This window comes from Anopheles coluzzii, chromosome 2 (genome assembly GCF_943734685.1).
Source record: "Anopheles coluzzii chromosome 2, AcolN3, whole genome shotgun sequence".
Taxonomy (NCBI): domain Eukaryota; kingdom Metazoa; phylum Arthropoda; class Insecta; order Diptera; family Culicidae; genus Anopheles; species Anopheles coluzzii.
This window is the reverse complement of record NC_064670.1, coordinates 67,895,247-67,919,277: the sequence shown is the minus strand read 5'-3', so window position 1 is coordinate 67,919,277 and position 24,031 is coordinate 67,895,247. Positions and strand designations below refer to the sequence as shown.

General features: G+C 37.7%; 2 protein-coding genes across 7 annotated transcripts in view; one reads left to right on the top strand and one right to left on the bottom strand.

Annotated features, from left to right (window-relative positions):
- The window catches only part of LOC120953082 (bifunctional methylenetetrahydrofolate dehydrogenase/cyclohydrolase, mitochondrial), a 30,530-nt gene extending 14,697 nt beyond the window's left edge, over positions 1–15,833 (top strand). For all 5 annotated transcript variants that reach the window (XM_049606532.1, XM_040372762.2, XM_040372761.2 and 2 more), the window contains 3 exons: positions 13,914–14,088; positions 14,981–15,599; positions 15,655–15,833. In XM_049606532.1, the coding sequence (XP_049462489.1) occupies positions 13,924–14,088; positions 14,981–15,599; positions 15,655–15,782 (912 nt within the window). In that variant the 5' untranslated portion in view covers positions 13,914–13,923 and the 3' untranslated portion in view covers positions 15,783–15,833. The remainder of the gene's footprint in view (positions 1–13,913; positions 14,089–14,980; positions 15,600–15,654) is intronic.
- Positions 15,717–22,986, bottom strand: LOC120950904 (uncharacterized). 2 transcript variants are annotated; one of them, XM_049606538.1, is made up of 4 exons: positions 22,189–22,986; positions 21,591–22,068; positions 21,231–21,535; positions 15,717–21,161 (listed from the first exon to the last, which is right to left on the bottom strand). In XM_049606538.1, exons 2-4 carry the CDS (start codon positions 21,908–21,910, stop codon positions 20,860–20,862), a joined length of 927 nt encoding a protein of 308 aa, XP_049462495.1. In that variant the 5' UTR covers positions 21,911–22,068; positions 22,189–22,986; the 3' UTR covers positions 15,717–20,859. The 2 variants fall into 2 exon arrangements, with proteins under 2 accessions (XP_049462495.1, XP_040225256.2); XM_040369322.2 differs by having other exon boundaries at positions 22,174–22,985.
- Positions 22,987–24,031: the final 1,045 nt, after the last annotated feature.

Here is a 24,031-nt window from a genome sequence, read left to right as displayed (position 1 = left end):
GATGAGAGAGAGCCGAAGGCAGAGAAGCACTCTGAGAAGGCATGCTGGCCAAGCGTGGTGTACTCAGAGAGCCGAAGTTAGATGGATCGTTTACGGGAGCATCCAATCGGGCGACGATAGATTTAACGGTATTAGTGTTTCTTGCACTATCGATATTTTTGGCCGACTCATCTGTAAGCGTGTCGTTCACTGACACTACAGGGAGATGACGATTTTGGTAATCGATGAACTCACGGAACACGAGAGATGGAGGCCAAGTAGCCGGAGTCAAGTAGTCTTCGCGCTTGCTGGAAGGTACACCGACCTTAAACGATACGAATGTCATCGTTTCGACGTTGGCGCCAAGTTTTACGAGACGACGCACCACAACGTCCGATGGAGCAAACGCAAGTCGATTTGCAACCATGGTAATGACATGCTTATCCGTTACAGATGTGTCGAAGCGCGACATAAAAATCCACGACAATGACTGTGGCCTTGGAGCCACAAATACTGGATCATATGTACTCCCCGATCCCGTTCCTTGTTGCATTGCAGGCGCAGGAGGCACTGCCGGCCAGGGTGCCGGAGGGAGGTGACGAGATGGTAGATCGAGGGGTAGTGATGTTCGGAGAGGGCACCATGCGTCTCTCTTACCATATGCAGAATCAAACGAGGCACTCTCACTAAATAGATCCTGCTTAAGACGGTGAAGCAGATCCGCCCTTATCGAGTTAATGGCGTTTCCTAGAGACGAGAAAATGCCATCCATTGAATTGACCAAGGCGGCCTCAATCTCCGGAAACAATACAGGCTTTTTCGATTTACGCAAGGCATCACATTGTTTGCATAGCCAGCACAGACCACAATCTGCCAACAATTCACTTAACGTGGATTCAGAGACACCGGCACAGTGAGCATGGAACAAACGGCCACTCACCCCCGAACACGACAAGTGTAATGGATCACCATTTGGATTAATTGCCGTAGAGCAAATTGCACAGATAGTCATTATGATAACACTGTTACACTGGAAAGCAGGCACACAACGAGTGATATCGCAAAGCAAATGTGTGCAAAAGTCACAAGCGATAAAATTTTGCCAGCCACAGGGCGATTAATCAAGCCGCGTTAAAACACTGGAATAAGCAGGAGCGATCAAAACCACGTCTGTGCGTCACCAAGCGGAGAGAGTGAGTGAGATTTATGAAATTACCTTTCCAAAACTGTGCTTTTTCTAAAATCGGACTAAAAATAACAAATCTACAGTACTTTGAATTTGACTGAAAAACTTTTTTTTCTTATATTTCTTAAATTCTTGACTTTGGTCGCCAATAACTCAGTCGTTTTCAGACCGTAAGTCGTTATATTTTGATTTTATCTTAGTTTGGTCGTACAAATTGAGAAAAGAATAGTATTGTTAAACGAATCCCAAATTTTTGTTTTTAAATTTATCCCGGCAAATGCACACTGTGTATGGGTGAATATCATTGTGCAGTGCCGTTAATAGGAATGATGTCTACGATTTAACTGCAAGAATATCTTCCTCTTTGCCAATACCTGATTCCACATAACCTTTCGATGTACGAAATGTAACCTATAATAATGTGTGAGTTATTCTGCTTAGCAAGGATGATAACATTAGTGATCTAAGCGATGTATAATGTCTTCTTTGTTAACTGTGATGATACTTGCCAAAGTTAAACCTTTTCCAAAGCTTCCTATCCAGGCGTTACGATTGAAACGGTTATACCAGGTCAAGGTCCCTTCAACATTGAAGGTTGACAGCTTAAATATATATGTGTATATACATGTGTATATACATATATAACACAACATATTCTATGTTTTTTAGACTTTTCATAAAATATGGGTCAATAATGTTTATACAAAGTATAAATATTTATAAGTTACTAGTTAAGGCCCGGTAAAATCTACCGGATGTCCTCAAATTTAGAATTATTTTCAAACTCTACACGTTCAGTGGCAACAACCATAACTCAAACACCTATTTGTTCTTATTTGTTCTTACAACTGTGTTAACCTTGTAACTTCCTGGTTGTTACAGTTCTTACTGTACATTGCAGAACCGTTATATATCGATGAGGCTACTTTTGAGCCATACTGATGTAAATCTTAAAGTTTAAATAACCATAAAAAACCAAGTCACGCAATTTTGATATTTTTTTAACTGGTGTTCAAAAATAAGGTTATTTGTTACGCACGTAAAGTACCAATGAATCTTATTTACTTACACTTATAAGTAATAACAATGATAATCATGATTGGCGAGTTTTGTGGCCATTTTGACAAAACAGAAAGTTCAGTAGCTGCATTCCTACTTATTTTCAATCGAACTGATACGTTCCATGCCTCTGTTGACACAAATGTATAATTTGTTTATTTTTATTTTTTAGTTATCGGCGTGATTTTATGGAAAGCATAGCTAAGTAGTAACCTCAACAACGTGTTGATTGAATAACGTATTGATGTGCAGTGGATTAAAAAATTAGGGTGCCGCTAATACATATACAACATGTTTAGATCCAATCCCAATTGCTTACTTAAAAACATAATATTTTTGAAATGTTCACTTCTGTTTCAATCCATTTTGTGTTTTTTGTGCCCATAAATGTAAAATTGATCTACAAAAATATGATATCGCACGTGGTTCGAATTTCATTTCTACTCTTTTTTCTACTTATGTTTTCTTCGTTAGGTAATATGTAATCGATGCTTACAACAATGTTAATGTAAATTTTATCGTTCTTAAATTTCATGAGGGTCATTTCCAAAAACGCCATCAATATTTTATTTTATCATCTTGAAACTGGTTTTGAAGTATTAAATGGAATTGGTATTTGTGCATGAGACTATTGTTGTTGTTGTGCAAAATATCAAATTTCAACAGTGAACATATTCCCTCACATAACTATTTCAACGGTGTAGTTCTAATATTCCGATCTATACTGTTATAGAAAAGAATGGTTCAACATTGTTATAGCCTTCCCAAATCAATTAACTAAATTCGCGTTTACTTGCAAACTACTTTATTTACTCTTGCCGCCCCACATCTTCAGATTTTGCTTCCAATTTGACTTGTCCTTAATTATAACGTGGTTGTTCCTAATCAACACCGTAGCACGGTGATAGCATCACATGGTAGATATCGTCATCACTCTTGATAGATACAGGCAGAATCAATTCAGCCCTCTTGGGCACGCTACAGTAAGCATAGTTTCATTGTGGATCATTCTGCAGTTTATGCTTATCCGGCTAAATGCAGTGCGCACGATTGTCTCACCTAACGCGCAGTATGTTGCAGCCATGTTGCGCAATGAACCATCTCTCGCTTTAGTGCTTTGTTCCGGAAGGACATCCTGAAATAAGTAGTTCTTCCCACCCGCGAGCAAATCGTTACAAATTCAATTTTAATTTTCAAGCCATCAATACTCCCGCCGCTTCCTCGCTCGAAATTTCAGCAAGGTTTTTTAGCATATGGCTGCTTAGGGTCTCTCGCTTACATCTGCTTCTTATTGTCATGCGTTTTCCTTTTCCTGATTCAGCCAATAATGCGGAGTAGTAGATTTGAGGGAGTAGTAGATTTGGGGCGATCCCGTGGTACGTGTACGTCAACTCGAACGACTCAATAACATGCCCTTCATGGGTTCAAGCCCGCGCACCGGCCCCCCGTAGCAAGGATTGACTATCCGGCTACGTGGTAATGAATTAAGTCTCGAAAGTCTATACAGGCCGGCATGTCCGCATAGGACGTTACGCCAAATAGAAGAAGATTTGAGGGAGTGTACATGTTCGACGTCCTGGCAACCCGTTTTACAGGATATTCTGTACCACACTTATCTGCCGATGACGACGGTGTATTCGAGGTGCTTAAGCACCGGTGTAGTATTCGAGGTGCTTAAGCACCAATAATGAGTATGGTTGGCTTTATTAATGATGGAATGAATTGGAATATCAATTATTTCACAATTAAGCTATTTTGCATAGTTTTCAAACATGTTTTTTTTTTTTAATATTGCCTTGAATATCTTGATTCATAATGGGAAGGGGTATGAGATGGGACACATTATCATCAGGTGGCTGATTTGCAACTTAAAAAATAATCATTATATTCAATACGATGTGTTTTCAAATCGGTTTGTGTTAACAAAAAATCTAAGTAACCATTGCCCTCATTATCCGCAGGCTGGCAGTGTGGCACGGAGCAAGTCCTTTCGCAGCAACGCGCGTTGCTAAGAGAGCTCTGCTCTCACCGCTTTCTCTCTCTCTCTCGCTGAATGTTTACTCTCACGTCATTGTGGCGATTTTCGATTTTATATATAGTGAGATTTAAAAACTACATATTATTCTATTAATGTGTGTGTGTGTGTGTGTGTGTGTGTGTGTGCGTGTGTGTGTGTGTGTGTGTGTGTGTGTGTGTGTGTGTGTGTGTGTGTGTGTGTCTGTGTCTGAAGAAACGTAGCATGACATGCGCTTGTTCCTCGGACGAGAACGCAGGTATGCTGTTTGATGAATGTGAATGCGACAGCGATGCGAAATGGAAACGCGCACAATAGCAATTTACTCGGCATCCCCTCACAGGTGTTTCTCCAGTGCACGCCATTGACAGGGCTTCGTGAATCTCTGCGTTGAACCTCGTGTGTGCATGGGAAACTTTGAGTGTGCAATGAGCAAGCGCGCAGGTCTTCTTTTCAATGGGCATTTTGTTTCATGAACGCAGCAGTATTCTGTTGAATACTCGACTTGAATGGATAGACGCTATCTCGCTTATTCATTGATAGTTTTTATCCTTACGCTTTTTTCGCTGCTCGACAATGATGTCATCGCGTATAAAAGCAGAACGCAGGCAGTGCACGGCATTAGTCGTGTCTAAGTTTTTTACCAGTGCGTTCTTAACGGTCCATGCAAGCAATTTTTATAACAACGGGTCGAGGTAACCATTGTACCGATTATCAGCGCCATATCATAAAGCGAATGGCGGCTGCTGGCATTAAGCGCAAAACGATCGATTCGTGATGGAACGATCACGCACTTATGTGGCTGGATGGAACGAAACGCGCTTCGGACAACCGAATTGCGCAGGTCACCCGGACGTCTTCGGACGACCACGGCGGAGGAAGACCGTAAGATTGTTATTATATCGAAAAAACACTGCTCGCGAGGGTGTTGGTCCTGCTAATTACAACAAAAACCTAACCCAAAAAAACAAAAAAACCACTAACAAATCTATCTGACACGACATAATTGTGACACAAACACGCACACAAAGATACACTCAAACATCAAACACACACACACACACACACACACACACACACACACACACACACACACACACACACACACACACACACACACACACACACACACACACACACACACACACACACACACACACACACACACACACACACACACACACACACACACACACACACACACACACACACACACACACACACACACACACACACACACACACACACACACACACACACACACACACACACACACACACACACACACATACACACACACACACACACACACACACACACACACACACACACACACAAAGGGGCGTACGACACATGCACTGATCCCGAACATCGCTGCATGGACGAGCAGAAAACACGGCGAAGTGAACTTCTACATAACTCAGTTCCTTTCCGGCCATGGGTGTTTCCGGAGTTACCTTCACAAGTACCGTCACGCAAGCTCGCCAGACTGCCCAGCGTGTGTGAGCATCGTGGAGTCAGCAGAACACGTGCTTTTTCATTGCCCTCGTTTTGCTGAGGAACGTCATGAAATCACCGTGAAGTGCGGAACAACAATCAACGGAACAAACCTGACCGAGGTGATGTTAAAGAATGCTGAAACATGGGAAGTCATAGCAAACGGCATGCGATCAATACTGATGAAGCTGCTGGCCTTATGGAAAGCGGATCGACGACTTGGGCGTTCGTAAATAGTGTTGTGCGTATTGTGAAAGTGTTTAGTGTATCTGTGCACGAATTGAAGTGAGCCTGTAACTCAAGTTAATGCGTACTTTCTGTGCTTTTGTGTGGTATTACGAGTGTCTCCAGGACTGTCATTCTGTCTCGCGAATGTGGTCCATGTTGCAATAGCGAGATGTAATGCTAATGCATAGCCCTTTCCCAAGAAGCATACCGAAAGGTGAACCCATGGGGAAGGGTAGATGGCCTAACGAGGGGTTTTACTGGGTAAAAATCCTATGTCAACACCCGTGCGACAACAGGAGTCTTTCGAAGATTCTCCCTCCTTGTAAAACAAAAAAAAAAACACACACACACACACACACTTATAGCCCTATCTTATTGTCCGATACTATACAAAGGAAGCAGGTGAAATCTGAACCTGTTTTTCTCAGCGTTCTTTTTGATCCGGTATAGAACGTCGTTTTCTTTTTTTTTGCTGGTTTCTGTATGGATACACCTACACATTCTGTCTGTGTGATTGATAACAGCGCAAGCCATATTCTCTCAATCACTGAGATAACGGTACAACACCAGCGCTTTGTAGCCAGAAAAGGATAGAGATTTGTGATGAAGTGAAAAGCTAATCGCCAAAATTTAAAGAGACAATCCAGCGCTTGCGGTAAATGCAACCAATGAATTGCTTCTCTTTTGCCATATGGATGTTATTAGTATTGGTGAGTTATTTTGACTGGATTGTGGTATTCAATGAATTGCTATGTGTTTGGTGCTAAGCTGTTTCATTGCGCATTCAATAAACCCACTTGAATGTATACCTGTGATCTTCTTTGTGCAACTAAAATCTTAGGGTGCGCGACACGTTTAACCTTCCGTAATAATTTATTGAACACCGTTAATCGACCTGTGGAATAGCGCTATTCTTATGAACAATTAAAGTGCACTACTGGACAATTGGAAACTCCGTTAGTGCACCGTACAGTATAATGTCAACTCTACGGAAACAACTTAATACTCTATCCATTTGTTATAGACTGATGATTCGATGCTTGTTATTGCTATTGTGAAATATTATTTCAATAAGTGTAGTGTGCTTTACAAAACATTCCTAATTTAAATCATTAATTAGAAGTGTAAAAAGAGACAAATGATCAATTTTAGTTAAAACGAAAACAACAAAATGTCTCGACCTTTTAATATAAAATGCACTGTATAGCGGGGTACTTGAGTTAAGCTTTTTTCTTTTAGCAGTAGAATAGATTTACACATTCAATAAGCAATTATTTAGCTTTGCTTGAATTGAAACTGTGAGATTATTGGGCATAAAAGATATTACACATTATTAAATGAATACTTTCAAGTTATCCATACATAAAGCGAGTAAGTTAAAAAAGCGTAACCATCATAGGTTAATTATGACAGGACAGGTTTTTCTCCAGATTGGCAGGTTCGTTCCGTTCCTCATTTTTCGGAACTATTCCCATTACTAGTTTAGACATTGCCAAATAAAGTGTAGGTATGTTCAAGGATTAAAAGGTGAACAAACATTAAATAAGAGGAAGGAGTTTTTATTAGGTAGAACTATGATTTTTAACAATCACTTTTCCTTCCCCGGAATGGATCCGTTAATTTTTATCAGCGTAAGACAGCGATGTCAAATTAGTTTGACTCCGCGGTCCAAAATGAAACTGAAAATAGTAGCACGGGCTACAGCCTTTTTTTTACCTGATATTATATGATACAAAAAACAAAATGTTAGCAGTTCTTTTCATTTTATTTTGGGATGAAAGTTATGTTGCAAAAGCTAAAACTTTGTTGTAAAAAAAGAAAACAAATAACTGTAGCATATTATTTTCAATTGATCATAGGCCTCTGATATTTCTCAGATTTGTATAATTTTATATCAACTTTGACAAGATTCAGCACGTAAATATAATGTGCAAAATCTGGCCATGACTAACACGTTGGTTCCAATGCAGAGCGGAAAATTTTGTAAAGTAAAGTTGACATCGGTGTCATTTTTATCATCAATAATTTTGAGCTAGAATTGAAGTAGCGAATTATTACTTTTGATGCTGTCTAAAGTAAATTACAACAGGTCGTTCAGTCCAGTTCATATCTTCATTTTACAGAGAAGTACAAGGTGTCATACACTCCTTAGTATCCATTATATCTCCATTGAAATGTTCATTCTTTATGGCGACCAAAATCAGAGTCATAAGCCCACCTGTAGTTGATCTAATCATATTGGTTTTGGTAGGATGCCTGATGGAAATCTTTAGATCGTTTGTAACATCCTATCAAAAGCAACACGTGTTTGTGCTAACATCTGATTTCATCTGTTTTGATCAAAAAGTGAGAAAGCTTGCGTTTTTAATGTTAATGTTAATGTTGGATGAGTGATTTTGTCAATTTGTACAAGTATTTTTTTCTTGTCAAGTGCCTTGTTTGATGGCTTAACAATAAAAAAGCAATGTTCGAAAACTTCATGCATACGAGTAAGACATTCACGATTTTGTATTGAACATCCGTGAGTTAAGAATGGTTCATCAAATATTTGTTGCTAAACAAATTTAATTTCCGGAAAGGGTATAACATAATTTCCATTTGGTTTATCCATTTTACTAAAATTGTGCGGATTTGAAAGCTTAGTTTCATCAAAATAACCATGTTTGATTTTCCTGCTATGACTATAAAAGTTTTTGGAAATTAAGTATACAGGCGTCCCCCGAGTTACGACCCCCTCGAGTTACGACGATTCGCAGATACGACGATTATGATTTTGACAGTTAAAAGTTGTCATTGACAAGAAATTGATATATTTTTTTGAATATCTGGGCTGATAACCGTTATACACACATTTCCAAAGATCCCACAACTACCCTATCTTGAATATCTATATTGTGCACGGTTTTTAAAATATAATTATTAAATTAACAAACATTATTTTAACTAAAATACACGATATCATAAACTTCAACTCTTCAACTTCGGTTATAAACTTAATATTCATTGATATTCGACATACGACTTTTTCGACTTACGCATTGCTTTGGGACATTTTTTCGGTCCCAAATACAGTCGTATCTCGGGGGACACCTGTATAAAGATTTTATAAAGTTACTAGCTGACCCGACAAACTGAGTTATTCCGAAAAAAACTAAAATATTCCATTATTGCTTTTTTACTCGGGATATTTGTATCGTGCCCGTATCCCCTCAGGATCCGATCATCGAGTGTAAACCCCCAGCCACCTTACACCAAGTGTCAAAGTGCTGTATACAACACAACAACAATCTTGCTCTTAGTATGGGAGTTAGAAAATCATTGTTAAAATAATTTTAGTGTAATATTTGAACGATTTTTAAGTCTTAAAACCTATTCTCATACCACCATAAGGTGTGTGCAAAGTTTCGTTGAAAATGATCCAGCCGTTTTCCATTGATCCATTGATTGCGTGTTGGTGTGTAAAATGTTTGCTACAATCCACTGTGCTTGCTGAAATTACGTGGTGTCTGTGAGCGCTTACTGAACCATCTACACTTGCGGCTATGAAATACAGTATAAAAACTGTATAAAACAACACGAAACATGTATGAATATGAACTGAGCGACTGGCAATATCTGCGCATCAATAAAAATTCAATTTAAAAGAAGTATTTCGTCATTTTTTAATCGCTACCAACTACTGAACAATCAGTAATATGAGAATGGCTTTACTGGGATTTCAGTAAACGAGCTGTCATTTTGGTTAGCACCGGACATTACTGAATGATTCAATAAACATTCTTTTTACTGAAAGGATTACTGAAACTTCAGTTAAAAAAATTTCAGTAAAATTTTATTGAAGTTCAGTAAAAAAAGTTTTCTGTGTATACTACCTATTGGGGCAAATTTCTCTCAAATCAACGTTGTAGTCATTGCGTGATGCAAAACTGTTCATACAGACAAAACCGACAAAAAAAACGATTTTTTTATTGATTAGAAAGCTGACATATATTCATTACCTTTTCAAAATAGATTCCTAGCTTTTTTGAATCTTAGGATCGCGAAAGAAAGTCGATACATTTTATCCGATTGAATAATATGCTTGATAATGTAAAATAATATACCGATGGAAATTGTTCTCCACTGGTGGATAACTCTTTCCAATTCTAGTAGCCATTGGTTTTGCCTATTTAATCCTTCCTGAACTTGCTGCTTTGCCTGACCCTTGGTCCTAGAGTGCCATGTGCGCCCATCAACTTTAGCCACCGCGAACGTTGGTTCCATGAACGTTCGTTTTATACGCTCTCGTACAAGAATATATAGGAGCAGAGCGGTACAATTGTTCCATGCAATAAGGAATATCCGAAACCGCTCACGGCCTCTCGCCTTCGTCAGTTTATAATCCTGACCTTAATGGCTGACGCCTCCACGTCATCTGGCCACCTGAATTTAAACCTACTACGCCCCTCCGCATTGGCGGATTTAACGGTAAGCGGACAGAGTGGCCGCGTGAATGATAAGTTCAGCATATATGATGTGTACAGTAGTCTCATCGCGGGCCTCCGTGCACGATAGAGGATCCACGGACTCATAGGATAATGGGGGGTCCATAAACGAGGGTCCTGACCAACACCTCCCCCAATAAAACATTAAAGTGTATTTTATCCAAAGCTAAGGCAATGTTGGATTTATTCCCACTCCCCCCCTCCCCTCCGCTCAACACCTACAAGGGGACTCCCCACTCCTTTTACCGCTTAGGGCTTCCAACACTTTACAGGGTTTCGAATCATATAAGGGAATAGTTCAATCACTTAGGGGAATGTTACAAATCGGTAGGGGAATATTGCATGCAAGCTGTGGATGTTTGCAATCACTTAGGGGAGTTTTGCAATCGATTAGGGGAATGTTGCAAGCGTACTGTGGAGCTGGAGCACGCCTTTCCACGCGATTGCCACTGCCATGCGGCCAACCTTAAAAAAAGTATTTCTGATTATATATATATATATATATATATATATATATATATATATATATATATATATATATATATATATATATATATATATATATATATATATATTAACTCCCATACACAAAGAAGGCGATCGTAGATATGCAAAGTAAGTTTTTAACCAATAATAAATACATAGAAACACTTTTTTTAATTTCCGGAAGAACTTTTAATCGTTAAACAACAGTGTAGAAATTTGCGACCAAATATTGACGGTTTCTTTAACAACGCATTAGTGATAAAATAAAAGACTCGCGTTAATCTCGCTCCTTGTCTTAATCCTACTTTTGCCGGATCGCGCACACGCGCGTTAAAAAAATCCCGTGCTCTTTCTCCCGAATATTGATTGCAACTGGCCACTTCTTCTTGCGGTGCCATTCGCTTTCATTCGCTAAATATTCGGGAGCGGCTTTAACCTGGCTGATCGTGGTGGTCTAGTTCGGCTCTCACAACTGCTTTGGCAACAAACAGGAAGACTTAGCTTTGATAACTATTTCATGCAAATACGACGAACAGATCTAAAGATACAAGCTGTAGAATCCACGTAACTGCATTCTCCAATATAAAATGTATTGTCGTTGGGTAGGCAATCGTTGAACAACGTGTATTTTTTGGTTGTAGTCACAATGGTTAAACGCTTTTTAACACTTTGAAAGCATGTCTGTTTTATCAGCCTTGGTTTGGACAGGAAATGTGATTTGATTATTTTTTATCACTCTAACCGATAAATTCCTCTCGGTATAGAATCTACATAAGGCAATCTGAATTCATTTTTGAGCCATGGTAGCTTCTGTCTAACGCTCTTCGGCATAACGATTTCAATACCATCTACCAAACGTAGTAGCACTGTTACTAGTTACAAGTATTTTTGTTGTATTTATTATAGATAAAATAGATTATCTGAAGTGTATTCTATTCTGAAAGCCTTTCCACATTGAACGCGATTGCAAACGCGATTGCCACTGCCATGCGGCCAACCTTAAAAAAAGTATTTCTGATTTTACGCATTTTTTTAATTTTTACGAAAAAATTATTTGATTTTTCAGCGAAAAGAAATCAATTTTAAAGAAGGGGTGAAAACCATTTTTGAAAATCGTTCCTCAGGAATTTGCGTAACTCGAATATCCGAATAAGTCGAATATCTCATTCTTCCGCCATAGCACAACCGATTAGTTTGTATTTTTGATTAATTTTATTATTTTTATACATTTTATCATTTATTTGATACGATCCGTGCAGTAAATTCTGATATTTTTTTACTCTAAAGTGAATAAAATTTATCTGCAAAAATGCAATTTATTTTGCATTGGACAATTCGTGAAGCAATTTTCACGGATTTGACATTTGGTCTGGCAAATTTTGAAAACTGCGTAGGGGAATTTGGGGCAAGTGTGCCATACGGGGCAAGAGTGCCACCAAGCATTTTTCCTTAAAAACTTTAGCTTAATGATCAATTGTGTATACAGTTGGTTGCTTTCCAATGACAAGGTATACTGAGCCGAATTTCATATTGACCAATCGATATTTCGCATTGTTTTGAACTGCTTTATATTGAGCTTCAAAATTGTGTAGAATATTATAATTTTTTCATCCAACCAAATAAGCTCTCAAAAATCATGCGAACAATCAACCGAGAAAATATTTACACCACCGTATAGCTGAGAAACGTGAAATTTTTTGTGGGGTTAGTTGAAAAAAAACCTTCTTTTTGTCACTGAAATATTCAATTTCAAAAAAGTTACAACTTTTGGGGCAAAAGAGCAATCTCTATTTGGGGCAAATGTGCCACCATCTTTCATAGGCGCGAGCTGTCAAAAATGTAAACATTGTTGTAGCGTTCAGTGGTGGTCCGCTTTTACGAGCGGATTCTACTCCGGAAAAACAGACCAGCAACAACCCATATTGCGATACAGTTTGTGATGAAAAGGGGTTCATTGGTGACTCAAGACATGTAGGAACACATACACTAGTGGTACAAACGTAATTATTTCCAACTATGTAAGAAATACGGTTATTTTAACCAGGTGGCCGTCTTGCCCCATACGAGTGGCACTCTTGCCCCATAGCCCAAAAAACAACGTCTTTTTGGACCCTTTTTAAAACGCTTCAAAAACTATGTTGTTTGCACTTTTTTCAAGCGAAACTCATTTATAAGTGAGGAAATAGATGTAAAATGGTTATGAGATTGAAATCGGCTTTTGAATAACACGTTTTAGTGAGTGATAACTTGAAATGCTTAAGGTGGCATACTTGCCCCAAATTCCGCTATCTCTAAATCCGCGTATATCGAGAACCGCGGTACTTGGGAACAGACTGTATTGATTTACAGGGGTTTTGATTATATTACAGGGTTTTCGGGGATTTTATAGACATGTTCAGCGAGTGGTAGATTCGTTCAGGCATATAATACACTTTTTCAGCGAGATATAAAACTGTTCGGAAGTAAGCGTTGACATGTTCGGTTATACTGTAGAGCTGTCACTTTCGTACCCCTTGGACTGCAGCTTGGATCATTCTCATCAGAAGGTAAACAAACGGTTTTCGTAAAAATATGTTTGTTTTAACTAATTCATGTATTTAACTTAAGGAATGATTATATTAGCTATTTTTAGGACTTTTGAGAGTGATAAATTGAAGCCTGCGGCACAGTGTGTAAACAAAACAAATGACAGCACTACAGAATCGCTGAACATGTCAACGCCTACTTCCGAACAATTCTATATCTCGCTGAAAGAGTCTTTATAGACATGTAGACTCATCATTTCGAACAATTCAATATCTCGCTAAAAGAATCAATTATATGCTCGAACAAATCAACAACTCTCTGAACATGTCAATAATATCATCGAAAACCCTGTATATTATTTATTAAAAATTGAATGAGAAATAAATGCTCAATAAAGCGGTAAACTATAAGGAATTTAAAGATTGTGATGATTTTGTTTTTCTTGTTTCTCTAGTGCTTCTAAAATGGCTCAACTGATAGACGGTAAGCAGATTGCCAGGGAAATACAAGAAGAGCTGCGAAAAAAAATCGAGACATGGAAAGCTCAAGGACATCGTTCTCCCCAGCTGACTGCAATATTAATTGGAGATGATCCTGCTAGTACTACTTATGTTAATAACAAAATGAAGGTAAGTAAGGTATCACCTGCTAAGGAAATTGAGACCGATTCTGGGGCCACATTAATTATTAATAATAAATAACAATTTTGATGGGCCGGTCTGGTGGTACAGTCGTCAACTCGAACGATTTAATAACATGCCCGTCATGGGTTCCAACACCGAATAGACCGTGCCCCCATACGTAGGACTGACTATCCTGTTATGGTAACAATAAGTCACTGAAAGCCAAGCTCACTTCACTAGTGGGTATAGACAGGCCTTGACCGACAGCGGTTGTTGTGCCAAAGAAGAAGAAGAAGAACAATTTTGATGTTCTTTTGTATGATTCTTTATACACTTTGAGTGCCATTTTTTTCTGTTTGTTTCCCTGGCCTCGAAGCACTTTTTCTTTAATTTTTTGTGACTTTCATGTATGGAAATAGCGATCATTTCAATAATTACGTATCAATTACGTACATTATGCTTATATTTATATTATATTACTTTGGTAGTATATTTGAAGTAATATCTGTTATATGAAGGATGGTTTAAAAATTCACAATAACGGTGAAATATTTGTGGTTACCCGATATTTATCAAAGAAATTATTATTTTACATTTATATTCTTGATTGTTGACCATTGATTGAAAATCAATAAATTTTTCATAAAAAAAAACAAAAATGTAGATTTGCAAGAACTGTATAGATTACACGGTTATTGAACATTTTGTTTATTTTGTTACAAAATGTAATGATCATACTTCTCAACTATTAGAATATATTAAGATTTAAAGTTGGTTTTCTTGGTTATCATATATTATAGCAATAACTCTCCACATCCTAGCCATCCCTCACCCCCCTCCCTGGGCACACAAGCTGTTACTAATAACAACTAAACACTATTTTTCGGTGCACTTTTAGGCTGCAGCTGATGTTGGAATCGAAAGTAAAACAGAACGCTTCGGTACTGAAATTACGGAAGAGCAACTTCTTGAACGTATTGACCAATTAAACAATGATGACGCAGTTGATGGAATTTTGATTCAGTTACCGGTACCAAATCATATTGATGAAAGAAAAGTGTGTAATGCAGTATCATGCGACAAAGATGTGGATGGCTTCAACGAACGTAATATTGGTCGACTTTGTTTGGATATGAATACCTTGATTCCGTGTACACCGTTAGGAGTGCAGGAACTAATTAAACGAACAGGAATTGAAACCTTTGGGAAGAATGCTGTTGTTGTAGGCAGATCAAAAAATGTGGGAATGCCAATAGCTATGTTGTTGCACGCAGATGGACGAAATGACACATGTGCCATGGACTGTACAGTAACTATATGCCACCGGTTTACTCCACCTCAAGAACTTAAAAGGTTTTGTCGAACAGCTGATATAATAGTGACGGCTACTGGTGTTCCGGGACTTATAACATCAGATATGATCAAAGAGGGAGCTGCTATAATTGATGTTGGTATAACTAGAATAACAGATCCATCAACAGGGAAAAAGAAGTTAGTAGGAGATGTTGATTTCGAAGGTAAGTTTCGTCTATCAAGTTTTATGTTAAAATGTTGACACTTTTTTCTTACTAGAGGTGCGCAAAAAAGCTGGCTTGATTACTCCAGTGCCGGGAGGAGTTGGACCCATGACTGTTGCGATGCTGATGAAAAATACAATAATTGCTGCTAAGAACTTGGCTAAGAAAAGAAATGAATCTTAAATGTTGTTAGTATGTATTAAATAATATTGGAATTTCATGTAACAATCGTAACATATGTTCATTGTTTTTTTATTACTCATTAACATCATATGTCAAATCTATTCGAATCTAGCGATTTTCACGCACCTATAGTTTGAAACAAGGATAATGTATTTAGAAGGTTGATTTTTATCGCTTTTGCTGGGCGACATTGTGGGGGACATCTGTCACTCTCTGCATACAAATTTCATTACCCCGCACCAGTCCTCCCCGATTTTTATACCGGAGCCCCAGGAAGAGAAATGTCAAGTCGAGAAATGTCATTTTGCTCTGAACAACTTCACCTTGTCATTTATAACACCTTGGTTTGAAACCAAAATTACACACGTAAGTTGGCAACCGGCATACCCTTGTATTCCATATTCCATATTTGACGTATTCAGTAACGGGTTTCTTAGGTAAGCAATATCCGGCATCGCGAATAAAGGAATAATAAAGTCGTTTAAAGTTTATTTTGGTTAAACCGAGTTCTTTTGTTGTTCATTCTTGTTAAAATAAACTATCATCAAAAGAGCTAACAATTGCACGATAATCACATACATGCGGACACCGAGATGCACGATTTATGGGGGCTGAAAACGGCAGCATAATACCGCGTGTCTCGAATTTCCGCGTAAGTCGAATCACGTTATTTCTAGCCAAAATATGTTAACCGCGCGGCTACATGAGGTGAAATATACAGCGAAATGAACTATTTGACAAGTGAAATATCTGACAGGACCAGCTAAAGGGTTGGGGGAGACACAACATCCGCTTTCGAAATTCTATTAAAAATAATATCTTCTTAAGCAGAACATTCCCTAATTGGAAGAAATTATGAACTGTTGACTCAAAATTGATGAAGTACAGTCTGTTCCCGAGTTACGCGGTTTCTGCGTTCCCGGCGAATCCGCGTAAGTCGAATATCCGCGTAAGTCGAATTTCACATTTTTTGAATAAACTACTATTCATTGATCAGAGTTTTTGATTTTATTTAGTACTTTTATACATTTTATCATTTATTTGATATGATTTGTGCGAAAAATTCTAATATTTCTGGCTTTTAAGCGGTTTCAATTTGTTAGCAAAAATGCAATTCATACCGAACTTGAAGCAAATTGTACTGATTTGACATTTGATCTGTCAAATTTAGAAAACCGCGTATCTCCGAATCCGCGTAAGTCGAGAACCGCGTAACTCGGGAACAGACTGTACTCGATATTGAAGTTAATTAATTAATTAACATTGCACATCAGCTGGTTGCTGTGATGCTTTATCTGTCAGATATTTCGCCTGTCAAATAGTTCATTTCGCTGTATATTTCACCTCATGTGGCCTCGCGGTAAAGACCAAGCGTTTTACGGGTGGCGGATGTTTAATTGGCCGTTTTAATAAGATCTAGCACAATTCGGAAGAGCACATAAATAATTATACGCAGAAGTCAGTGGCTTACATCTATTCAGTTCAATGTCGCGCCAAGAAGAGTTCTATTCTTTATTCTATGACAGTTCATCTAGCACACCGGGTGCTCCATCGGTCAAGGTATAATGCGTTTATACCGCTGCGTTCGGGGTTCGGGTTGAGTGCACAGTGGGCGATATTCCGCCTCAGCACAATTTTTCGATCGAAAAAATTCGATCGATCCGGCTGTCATTTTGGTGTCATTTGACACTCATTTCGCCGCAAAGGTGTTCATTTTACTGGTCTTTTTGAAAACTGGTATACCATGACACTCACGAGCAAAATGAACTATGCTACAAAAAATTCGATCGTTCCGCTTTGTATGGCGAAAAATCCGCAACTCATTGAGCTGCGGAAATTTTCGAATATCAGAAAAATGCCATAAATCAAGGTTAATGGTTTTGAAAAACGTTATGTAAAAGCAAGTTGGTAATTGTTCTGGTTCTTTTTCAATATTTTGGGTGGTAAAAAATCATTTATTAAATGTTTTAAAAAATGGTTTGCCTACACTAAGTACTGAACTCGATGGGAATCGACTTCATGCAAGAGTATGAAAGAAATAGTTTTACTGTCAGTTTTACGTGAGCGCCTATCGAATTTTTTCGGTCGAAAAATTGTGCTGAGGCCGATTAGTCCGGATGTTACAGCTTGGCTATCCTGAACAATAAACTGCCCTCAATTTCCTAATCACTGGACTCGGTCCAACGTCGCTACTTATTCGCTTCTAGAACCCCATCGAAGGGTAGTTGTGTGAGTTGACATCCTTCTACATCGCGTTCCACGTACCTAGCATGGGGCAACACTTTATGGATGACGTAAGGTCCCCTGAATTTAGGATGGAGCTTCTTATTACCGCTATCGGTCGTATCAGAGTAACGTCCCAAGTAGCACAATCCTGTTAATAAACCGTTAAAAGTATGCCTAAAAGTATTACTTTTAGCTTTCCATACAGCAGTAATTCCAGGGCTTAAATTACTGCGTAACGTCATCTTTTCTTCGTCGATTTTCGTTCATTTTTTTCGTTAAAATTCAAAATGGCGTCGGCATTTTTTTAACGAAAATGATCAAATTTAACGAAACTACGAAAAGGATGGAATATATGTCTATCCTGCTCCATTACTTTATTGCCTGCTTCTCATACCCACAACCTCCTCGAGTTTCCTTTTTTGCCCTCGAACTGAATCGTTCGAGTATAAAGAATTCGTGGAAAATTTGGTACATTGCATGCATTGTTCTCACAGAATAAAACAATAAGTCAGAGGAGCAAGTTTTTTATTTTTCAATTGTGTGAGGCTGAATACCACAAGCACTGCGTATTTTGCAATTCTGCAGGTATTGTGCTTAAATTTGCTCTTGGTCAGCTGACAACCTAGTGTCCTGTGTAAGGTAATATTTAAAGTAAGACATATAATTTAGTTTTAAAGTAATTGTTCATTTTTCACTATTAAAGGATCATAACAATGGGATTTTCCATTGTGGAGACCTTAGGCCCTAAGGGATATGGAGAATTATGTCTTGTGCCTGATGGATGGGTGCAGGGAACTAGTAGTGGAAAATATTACTTGTTATGGCCCAATATTCCCGGAAAATTGGCATCCAAACTGGTGCGAAATGCTAACAGTGTTCCTGAAAGTGGATGGACAAGACAAGAATGCTGTGTGAAAAGATCAAACATTTCGTCTTACGAGACTGGGACGAAAATTTTAGCTGAAATGTCCGACGAATCATCAACCGATTATATGGAACAAGGCACAACACAGCATATAACAATTGGAAATTATGAGCAAATATTCGCACAGCGCGTTTTAGAAAACAATGCTATGGAAACTGTAAACTACGATTTCGACACAGCTAATTTTCATGCGGAATACTTAAACGATCACCTAGAAAATGAAAATGTTGCTGAGAAAAATTGGAAATGTTCTCATTGTCCATGTTTCGAAGCATTAGTAAAGTTCCAGAAAGAAGCATATGAAGATCTTCAAAAAGGGCAACAAAAAATTTTGAAAAAGATGAGCATAATAGAACGCCAAAATGAAATGCTGCTTAACACAAAAGCCCAAGCTGTGGAAGTAAATGGAAGTAATATATTAGAATTTGAATTCAATCGTCTAACTAATAAGAAAGATCCAATGCAGTGCGATGAAAGATTAGGAGAAACAGATTATTTTCAACAGGTGTAGGATTGGCTGAAATCTAAAATCATAGATACGGATGTGGAAAATAGGATGCTGGAAGCCCTTGATTTAATTTTCGAAAAAACACTATTGGTAGAATGTAGTTGGACAGGTATAGGGAAAGGTTGCACTAAGTTTGAAATTAGACTGTTGAGAAATCTGATGAATTTGTTTCAGACTATTGGAAGCACTAAATTTCATAAGGTTAGCGAAAATATGCTATCAAAATTTTTTGAACGTAAATTGAAGCAAGCAAAACAACGATTGAATATTCAAGGAGTGCGTAAACCTACCAACCATAAGAGGCAGACTGAAAAAAATTAAAAAAAAACCGTTAATATTGCTTGAATTCCCTCTATACTGCATACTGCGTTCATACTGATTAACGCAACATACTAAACAACTCTTACACTTAATCGAACTTATGTTTATTTCTGGCAGTGATTTTTCAAAGAACTTAAAGAATCAATTATGATATATTCAAAGAATGAGAGTTTTTGAAGTTAAGAAATGCTAAGAGAATGAATTAATGGAATAAAAACTGTTTCCGAAAGTGGATCTAAATTTACTGCAACAAGCTTGCATTTTATGTCACTCACACTCAACTGGATATCATTCAACGATAAATCATTTGAGAATCCCTTGTAAATATTTAAAACACTTGATGGAAATGGTGATCTGAAAAAATCGGACTTGTTGTTGAGCATTCTTCCGCATACTTGAATCGAATTTCCAACTTGTGCTGCGTTTGAAAATTTTGCAATACAATTTTCTTTGGTTAAAAACCATGAGTTGCATTCATCGTTACGTAATATGTAATTTAGTAATTTTAAAACTACCTTTCCATTCTTCTGCACAAATATGCTTGGCTTAGACACTTTTTTCGAAGCAAACGAAGTTGGTATATGAAACTCCTCTAACTCTGATAACCTTTTGAATTTCAACTTGTTGAATTTCATTGTAACCTGACCTCAATAAAGCTTTTAATATCTGAAGATGATTTTCAAACGGATATGTAGAAAAGGAATACAACGGACCAAACTTCAAAACCTCCTCGCATATATGTTGCAAATTGTGAATATTACTTGTTAAATATCTTTCCCCGTAAAGAGCTTCGAAATCGATTACAAATCTATTTAGCATTTCTCCTGCCATTTTCCAATTATTTATGTATGCTTTTGACGACATCAATGTAATCGCACAAAAAAACAGTTTGAAATGTTCGAAATACATTTCAGATATTCGATTTTTCAAAATTACAATGCTGACGTAATTGAGGAAACTTCCATACTCCGTTGCTTTCCAAAAACGCGCCATATCAACTCCTCGAAATGACCTATGTATTTCTACTGGAAGTCGGATTTTGACTAGCAAAGAAGATATTTCTTCCGCAAGTTGGGCTGACCACTTGGTTTATAATCCTAATTTTCCATCCCTCCATCCTTAAACAAAACGGCGCATACCATACCATACCATACCATACCATAATGTATTAAGTGAAGAATATCTGCTACTGGTATGCCTTTAACAATGTCAAATTTTTTCAAATCAATGAATGGTGACCTACATTTGTGATGGTTTCCATATTCTTCACCTCTAAAACCTCTATCAGTTCTTGGAGGGGCGTTAACTCCTTTATAAACCATGCACCTACCATCCTCATTAAATTCTGCTTCGCATGTGCATTTGAGACATCCATCGGCAGAATTAAAATTCGCTACACCTGAATTGTCGAAACGATAAAATTAGTAACTTAACAATAGTTTAGTTAAAAATTAATTTGCTACACTACCTTTGATAAACGATCTAGCAGGAGTATCTGCTATGACGGCTCGCACTCGAATTGCTATTTTTGTCTGGTTAATAATTGTTCCTCCATCAATAGGGGTATTTAATTCTGACACTAATAGCTTCAGATATTTATCCAAACCATTTGGCTTTGATCTTCCGGCATAAATTGCTATAGTAAATGGCGATAGTTGAGGCATTTCATAAATATTTGCCAATATTGGCCAGAACTGCGTTGGACTGCTTTTACTTAGTGGTAGTCCATCTATAAAGATGTTCAGCGAAAGAGTGCTTGGCACCTTAACAAAACTGAAAGAGAAAACTGATGAATGATTGGAAAATGTTTTAACAATATGCATTTTACCGCAAATGCTTGGTGAGGCCCTCTTTAACACCGCGATACCAAAACAGACCATCTCCAATTTTTGATATTTCTGGTCCATTTCTATTTGTTTTCAGGAAAGTTCTAGCATCCTTTGGTAGACACATGTTCATTTTTTTCCTCAATATTTTTAACAGCATATTCATTGAATAATGGGTTTGTTTGGTGCTCAATGCCCAATATTTCAAACAATCACTCGTGTCCATTTTATCAAAATCAGGCTCATCCAACATTGCATCGTCATCAGAATGTTTATCCAATCCTGTTTCATCATCAGACATGCTTTCTACATCACTGAACATATCATCATTGTTGTTCGAAGAAGTATTAGATTCTGAAATATTGCTGTCATGTATGCTTCCAGTACTTTCACAAATAGCGTCGGACACATTATCATATGTAAGGGTATTGTCGTAAACAGATCGATCAGCAACACGCACGGACACTTTATGAACTTTATCTGAAACAAAAATACTTGCATTAATGCCATAAACATGTCACGAAAAAGAATCATCATTCATAATGCATCACAGTCCACCATTTTAAGAAATTCCATATTCGATACCTTCAGATGGTCTACCTGTAGTTGTATGCAGTAGTTGATTGTATTGGTCACCATTAATGCGTCTTACTCGTTCTACCCGGTCGCGAGCTCTATACAACTGGCCACTTTTTTTATACGTTTTGATAACATGTTTTGATAAACACAGATTTACAACAGAGAAAAAAAAGATTCACAACACATGCATTACAAAGAAATAACCAAGAGATTAAACAATTCTTGGTTTTCGGACTTAATGTTTAAGACGGCTTGTTCACTGAGAGTGTATTAACATGAAATGAAAAGACGCGTGAGTGTATTACGCATTATGACATGACACGCGATCGGAGAGTGCATTGCAGGGTTTCTAGTCGTGTTTTGCTCGATAACCTTTTTTATTCTTGTGATGATTTATTGCTTGAACTCACTTTATTTTAAATTGTTTCCCCAATTAATTGAAATTATCGAACAATTTTTGAAACAAATGATGCAAATCATATTGGGAATGTTCAAAAATCTTGAAACGATCCTTAACACAATTGAGAAACATACACAGGCACCATGGCAAAACTAAAATATTATTATTAAAAACCCTGTAACACGAAACGTGTTGAGCTTGACGAAACAACACATAACCTCAATAAGCATTTATCATGTACAGTATGATATCAACATACGCTATACTCTACATAAACTATACGAGTATATGAGGTTAAACATCGTATTTAACTTTTTTTTTAGCATAGCATCGCATGCGTTGAGTAAAATAGTTGTTTTATTACCAAAGAAAGTTGAAAATATGTCATAATCTGATTTATGGCATGGTGATTTTTATGATAATACAGTTCACCACGAATCAAAGAAGAATAAACAACAGTAAAACAACTAAACATTTATGATGAAAAATTGTATTACTATTTGTTATTTTCTAATTGGAAATATATTTGTTTTATTTTAACATTAATTAATTAAAACATTAATTGCATTTGTTGATTGCTGCCTGTATCGTTACAATACAGCAAGGAAAAAAATATGTGTAACGCTTCCAAACGTTACACTGTAACGCAAGCAAATGTCATATTCCCTTAAGAAACTCTATTTGATTTTTAACGGCCTTAAAATACTGTTAATAATCAAATAGAGTTTCTTAAGGCTACTTGGGGTATAGCCACTAAGTCACCTTCCTTACACGGTTTCACACTTTATCTCAAGACCGCGGGACCTCTTCCCGAATCTGTCTTAGCCAAAGCCAAGACTGCGGTATGATGCTTGAAAACGTTGATGATACCTGAATTCATCGGATGCAATGCTGAATCTGCGGCACATTTCTCGAACACACTGTTTCGCGCCGAGGACATGCGGTCGAATATTTTTTTACACGGCTAACTCGTCTGGAACTTTACCGCGTTGCTCAACACCAAAGAGTAGGACAGAGGGGCAGAAGTTCGTAGATGTGTGGACGGTATTGTTTAAAGTGTATTCGGCTGACCGCAACTTGGATACCCAATCGGCCTGGTCTGGAGCATCCGATAGTTTGCTAACGATAGGACGCATCACACGGTTCACCCGTTCTACCTGTCCATCGGCTTGTGGGGATCCGGTGGCGTTGAGGACATGGCTAATGTTATGCGATTCCAAGAAGTCCTCAAACAAGGTTGAGGTGAAACAAGTAGCTCGATCGCTAACAATCCGCCTAGGGCGGCTATAGTAAGACATGTTAAATAACGACGAAAAGCAAACCATCAACCGAGAGAAATGAACGCGACGAACTTTGAACGAAAAGAATAACGACCAAGCTTCGATGTTAATTCTTTTATTCCTGAGACGCAACTGTACTAGTTCACAATTTTCGATCGCTTATATACTACCGTACGCCAGTACT